The 6,759-nt window shown below is 39.5% G+C and overlaps 1 protein-coding gene across 1 annotated transcript in view; it reads left to right on the forward strand.

The window, feature by feature from the left end:
- Positions 1-6,759, forward strand: part of CCDC175 (coiled-coil domain containing 175) — a 53,629-nt gene that overhangs the window by 4,907 nt on the left and 41,963 nt on the right. Inside the window, exons 4-5 of the mRNA XM_006920539.2 lie at positions 3,990-4,125; positions 6,169-6,397. Of these exons, the coding sequence (XP_006920601.2) occupies positions 3,990-4,125; positions 6,169-6,397 (365 nt within the window). The remainder of the gene's footprint in view (positions 1-3,989; positions 4,126-6,168; positions 6,398-6,759) is intronic.

The raw sequence follows: 6,759 nt of genomic DNA on the forward strand, positions 1-6,759 counted from the left end.
CATCCACTGAAGGACCCTTGGGTTGTTTCCTTTGGCTATTGTGAATAATACCACTATAAACATGGCATACAAATATCTATTTGAATTGCTGCTTCCAATTCTTTTGGGTATATACGCAGAAGGGAATTTGCTGGATTGTATGGTAATATGGTAATTTTATATTTAATTTTTTGAGAAACTGCTAAACTGTTTTCCACAATGATTGCACCTTTTTACATTCCCACCCACAATGCACAAAGGTTCCAACTTCTCTGTACCATTGCCGACCCTTGTTATTTCCTCTTTTTGTTTTTTCAATAATAGCCATCCTAATGGGTGTGAAGTGATATCTCATTGTGGTTTTCATTTGCATTTCCCTAATGATTGGTAATGTCGAGCATCTTTTCATGTGCTTATTGGCCATTAGTATATCTGTCTTGGAGAAATGTCTATTCAAGTCCTTTGCCTATCTTTTAATCAGGTTGTTTGTTTTGTTGTTATTGGGTTCTAGGAATTCTTTATATACTGTGGATGTTAACCCCATATCAGATATATAATTTGCAAATATTTTGTCCCATTCCATGGGCTGCCTTTTCACTCTGTTGATAGCGATTTTGATGCACAAAAGTTTTAAATTTTGATGTAGTCTGGTTTATTTTTTTCATTGTTGTCTGTGCTTTTGGTGTCATATTCAAGAAATCATTCCATGAAGCTTTCCCCATATGTTTTCTTCTAAGAGTTTTATAGCTTTAGCTCCTACATTTAGATCTTTGATCCATTTTGAGTTAAATTTTGTGTTTGGTACAAGGTAAGGGTCCAGCACTATTTCTCCAGCTGCCAGGAGCGTCGACTGAGGCGCACAGCTCAGTTCCTCTGCAGGAATTGCCCTTGACAAAAGAGAAAGGCTTCACTCCAGGTTAAAGTCCCTCCCCAGGTGCTACCGATTGGTCTCTGTGAGAGTACAAGACCTACCTCCCTTGACTTGATGGAGAGCAACTCCAAAGTGTCATCACAGCTCGAAAGTACATCGCCATTTAACCTCTCCTTCTGCTCACCCCGGCTTCCCTTATTTCCTCAGAGGAGATGTGCCCGAGAGCACTACCCAGTGAATTTCCTACACACAAATTTTGGAACCTGTTTCCCTGGGAGCCCGACCTAAAATCGTGGTCTAAATAAATTTTTACAAAACACTTTTTAAGTAGATGTTTCAGTTATCCACTTATTACCTCGCAGATCCAAGTCTACCTTTATTGTCTGCTCTGTCTTAAGGGAGCCGGACCCTGTAAATTGCAGCTGGCACAATGTTAAGCTTTGTTAGTAGAGAGCACTAGAGGGGGATTGGAGGAAGAAGAGGCTCTCTTCCTGGTTCCAGGGTGCTCAGCTTGGCAGACTCTTGCAGAGCATGCAGCTTCTCCATGCCAGGGTCCTGCAGCATGCAGGTGTCTGAAGTGCCCAGTAGCTTTCTCGAGTAGCCATTGGGCAACTTCATGGTAGATTGCTATCAGTGAGGCACCTCCCCATGAACAGCTTCCCCAGCACTCTCGGGTGGTTTCTAAAGTATGGCACCTCTTTTGGACTGGTTTCCCAACACCCCAGAAGCCAGATTTCCAGCAAGTTTGCCAGCCCAGCATTTCACAAACTTCTTTACCATCCAGTGAGCCACAGCCTCCTCTAACAAGGTCTCGATCTCAGGTGTGCAGATGCTGCTTCCTCAAGGGCACTCTGTCTCAGCCCTAGGAATAGTGGCTGCTCCTTATGCCGGCTATTCCTGAATTCTTTAGAGTTCTCTTTACTTCTTACTATTCATTCCTTCATCACTCTAACCCTCTGTAATAGTTAATAATTCTTTATATTAAAATTTCCCTATCAGTTTCCTATAAAATTTCTATGACCTAAGTAGACCCTCAGTGATGCAGTCAGTTTTAAAACAATATGCATGGTGTGAGTCTAGTTAGGCAGGGAAAATACAACAAACTATGCAGAGAGAAAATAATACTTAGAAGAAATCTGTGTGCCAAAGGTAGAATTAAGAGTGTTTTTGTTTCATTTTCTTTGGTTTTTTATTTTCTATGTTGGGTTACTTTTATAGCCAGGGAAAATATTTTAGCAAATCAAAACCACAATGAGATACCACTTCATACCTGTTAGAAAGGCTATCATCAATAGGACAAGTAATAACAAGTGTTGGAGAGGTTATGGAGGAAAAGGAAAACTCGTGCACTGCTGGTGGGAATGCAAATACTATGGAAAACAGTATAGCAGTTCCTCAAAAAATTACCATGTGACCAACAATCTCTCTTCTGGGTATCTACCCAGAAAATTTTAAAATATTTATCTATAAAGATATATGCACCTTACTGTTCATTGCAGCATTATTCACGGTGGCCAAGATGTGGAAACAACCAAAGTGTCCTTCAATAGATGATTGGATAAAGAAGATGTGGTACATATGTACAATGGTATATGACTCAGCCATAGGAAAAGATGAAATACTGCCACTTGCGACAACATGGACGGATCTTGAGATTATCATCCTTAGCTAAATAAGTCAGACAGAAAAAGTTGAGAACCATATAATTTCACTTATATGTGTAATAAAAAAAACTGAAATCAACAAACGAACAAGACAAACAAAAACTCAGAGACACAGACAACAGTTTAGTGGTTACCAGAGGGAAAGGAGGAAGGGGAGAAGGTAGATAAGGGTAAAGGGGGTCAAATATATGGTGACAGAAGGAGATTTGACTTTGGGTGATGAACCCACCGTGCAATATACAGATGAGGTATTATTGAATTGTATACTTGAAACCTATATAATTTTATTAACCAATGTCACGCCAATAAATTTTATTTTAAAAAAGGATAAATATTTTAGAAGGAAAAACATTACATATGAGCTTATAAGATCCTTGATACACGTGGAATACTTAACCAAGTAAATTTAATTGGCCTTATGAATAAAGCTTTGCTACTCAAAATATGGTTCTTGAATCATCAGCATCACCTGAAAGCTTGTTACAAAATACGGAATCTCTAGGCTCATCTTATACCTACTATATTAGAATCTCTATTTTAGCAAGATCCCCAAATGATATATATGCATTTTTGAGACAGATAGTTCAAGAAGCCCTTCGACAATGAGCAATTTAACTAGTAGCCTAAAAAAGTAACCCAGTTCTCTCAGGGAAGGTACCAGTTCATTTCTAGGAAATTTGATGTGTAGAAATGGGTCATCCAGTACTTTTATAAACAGCAACGTTCAAAAATCAGTGTATTTTTGCCATCTATCTATCATGTACTGAAGTACTCCTCTGAAGTCTTATGTGATTACACTGATTTGTTATTTATAGATGAATAATTAGTTCTTTAACACACTGGGTTCCTCAGAAAGCAGAACTGAAGGCGATGGCTTTTGCACGGTTAATTTTATTAGGGATTATAATTTTATTAGGGAGTATAAAGAGGGAAGTGGAATAAGGAGACCAAAGCAGGGAGAAGGCAGAGCCAATATGGGGTGCAATAGGACTGCCGCCAAATGCAGCTAATGAAGTATGAGAACATGCCCCCAAGACAGAGTTACCTCTTCTCAGGACTATCCAGGCACCGGCTTCTGCCTATCATTGGTTCAAGGGTTTCCCCACCTCCCCCACTTTGGGTTATACATGCATGGGTGTGGGTGTCTAAGGAATTCCCATGGTAAAGGAAACAGAGAAGTCCTAGGCAGGAGGTGAGAAGTGAATAGAAAAGACAGGAATCAGGTGCTGTCACACTGTTCCAGTCTGAAGTTGCTCAGAGCCCATAAAAAGCTGGTCACCATAGCAGAAGCTGAAATAAGGGAAATAATTGATAGATAAGGTCACAAGGGTTTAAAGGGGTAAGAGGTGTCTGATACAGGAATATAATTAAAAGAATTTTTCAAAGAAAGACAATTTGTTCATTATTTGAAAAGTCAGTATCTACGATTGTGCTGTTTCTCAAATAATTTAATAACATTTCCACTTACTTTTAAGAGTGTGTCAGAGATGCTCGCAGATTAAATCTTTTTGAGATAAATCAATTACAAATGAAAATTACAAGGATGAATAATGAAATCGAGCTTCTGAAGAAGACAATACTTGATCTGAATGCAATTAATGAATCTCTGGGGTAAGTACTCTTTTTTTATTCAATACCTGAGGGAATTGGGGTCTGGGGGTGGAGTGAGAAAATTGTCCTAAGGGGTTTGCCGACTGGCCTAACTAGTGCAGGGCAAGTTAAGAGATGAAGATCACTTGTAGAAGGTGACCTGGGCTGATGAGGGGTGTGTGATGGCTATAGAGAGCTGAGAAGGAGAGCAGAAAATTTTCAACCACTGCAGCCAGGAGACCTGTAAAATTCCTGAAGCAATCAATCCAGCACAAGGAATTAGGTGGAGACATCAAAGTCCAGGGACACCTTTCCTGAAGTAGGCTCTCGGAACACCTGTTCTGAGAGATGTCCATGAAAAAGAAAGTTCATCATCACATAAGTTTGAGAAACATTGCATACTCTAACCCCTGTTGGGGATTCACAATGCAGATTTGTACATGGTGCATGCTAGCTGCAATCACCAGAGACTGCTATATAAATTAGACTGTCAATTTCTAAACAAATAAGATGTACCAAGACTGGAATACTCATTTTAGATGGCCATATCATCACATCCTTACAGACCAGAGATTCTCAAACTTCATTGTGCATCAGAATCACCTGGAGTGATTGTGAAAACAAATTATCAAGGACACCCTTGGTTAAATTATCAGATTTGGTAGGTCTAGAGGTGAGGGTGAGAACTTGCATTTCTAACAAGATCCCAGGTGATGCTGATGCTGCTGGTAGGTCCTGACCACACTTTGAGAATCACTGATCTAGAGAAATCTTTATGGAAAGGCAAATCACAGACATAAGGTGGGTTGCTTGACAAGCTAGCTTCATCAAGCTATAATCACTTGTTGCACCCATTTTTCAAAAAAAGCTGCATGTCAAGGTGCCCACATTCTGACAGGTGGTCCTCTCTTGACAGTCTTCAAAAACTGAATACAAGAAAGCTTTTGAGTGTAATTTCCTTAAGTTCCGCATTAGGTTGCTGTGTGCTATCTTCTCAACCCATCCCAGTATACATAATTTGGGTTTTTGATTTGACAAGTTTTGTTTCACTTCGCCTCCCTGAGGCTACTCAATCTTTAGGTTGATTCATTCTTAGAACGCTTCCTCTATTAACAAATAGAGGAAGATAAATGGGTCAGATAAATGACCCATTATCTGGCCTAGGCTTCTTTTTTATTGCATTTCTGTGGTGGATTTGACTTCTGGAAATTGAACTTACCAACAACCTGTTTCTATTTTCCTGAACCTTTGCACACAGTCTCCCGAACTAACATCTTTAGTACTGGGGACTAGGAAAAGGAAAAAGAAATTTATATTGCAGGAGCTTTTTAAAAAAGAAACTGGTACCAACTATCCCTCCTCCAAATCTTTTATTGTTAGCCCCAAGGTAGATGTTTCTTGCAGTCTTAAGATCTTCCTCCAGTAGATGTAACCAATTGATGTGTGACATTAATGTCCCCTCTTAAACTCAGATTTGGCTGCAGATGAGAGAACCTAAGAGGGTTAAAATTAAGTTTCAAGTATCCTCTGAACAGTGAAGATGAACCTGGCCCTCTCCTCCCCTAACTCTTGTCCATCAGAGGAAGGCTAGCTTTCTCCTGGGCCCTCCCTGCTGAGTGATGGCATCAAAAGATGGCTGGAAGGGTGGTGGGATGTTTACCTTTCTTTGGCTTACCTCTATATCTCTGGATGATAAGATAGATATGGCAATGCTATGTATCAAACCATTCGTCTGCCCAGATTTCATTTACCAGTTCAAAAGTGTTTTTGAATCATTGTATTCTTTAAACCAAAATATCTCATAGTTACTACTCGGTATATAGCGGGGAGAGGGGAGTGAGGCTGGACCACATGACATTTTTACAGTGGTAAACAGTGACAAGATTGACACTTGTCTTGTGTCCTCATCTCAATCAAGTTTAGGCAATCACTAATATAAATACAACTCTAAAATCAGTATCCTTTACGATTTCCCTCTTTGTGGTGGTTCATCTCACCAAACTTCAAATTCCTTTCTTAAAAGCCATACTTTTCATGCAATGAATAATTTTTTTTTTCTCCTAGTGAAGAGCAAGAAGAGCTGGTGAAGCAGCATGAAAAGATTGTCCTGTCACTCAACCACACAATGGAAGAAAAAGCCAGTACCACTATTTACATCAATGAGACTTATACCAAAATAAATATGGAGAGAGAAGAAATAAGATTGCAAAAAAAATGTGTTCAAGATATAGAGAAGCAAATAGAAAAAGAAAGAGAAGAATATTTGAAAAGAAAACAAAAGTTGAATGAAGAGGTAAGTGGCACGATTTATTTTTTATAATACAGAATAGCACAGAATCTTGGACAGGAAATGGGAAATCATTTACTTATCCTCAAGGCCAGCCAGCGCTCCCATGGTATCTTCTGTGAACACTGAGATGAGAATAAAGAGAGACTCAAGGACACTGGAATCTTTGGGAAGACATTTGATTGTACAGCAGCATCTCAGTTCATGAGAAAGAATATGAGTGACAAGATTTGTAACATTAGGCGTCCCCTTGTTCATATGCAACCTTACAGGGACAAGGAATTTGCCTCCATGTTATCTGGTTGCCTGCAACAGTTCTGAGGCCACGTGTCTCTGGACAGGACCAGGAAGTTCAGCCCTGCCACAAC

Source organism: Pteropus alecto, unplaced genomic scaffold (genome assembly GCF_000325575.1).
Source record: "Pteropus alecto unplaced genomic scaffold, ASM32557v1 scaffold86, whole genome shotgun sequence".
Classification (NCBI taxonomy): Eukaryota; Metazoa; Chordata; class Mammalia; order Chiroptera; family Pteropodidae; genus Pteropus; species Pteropus alecto.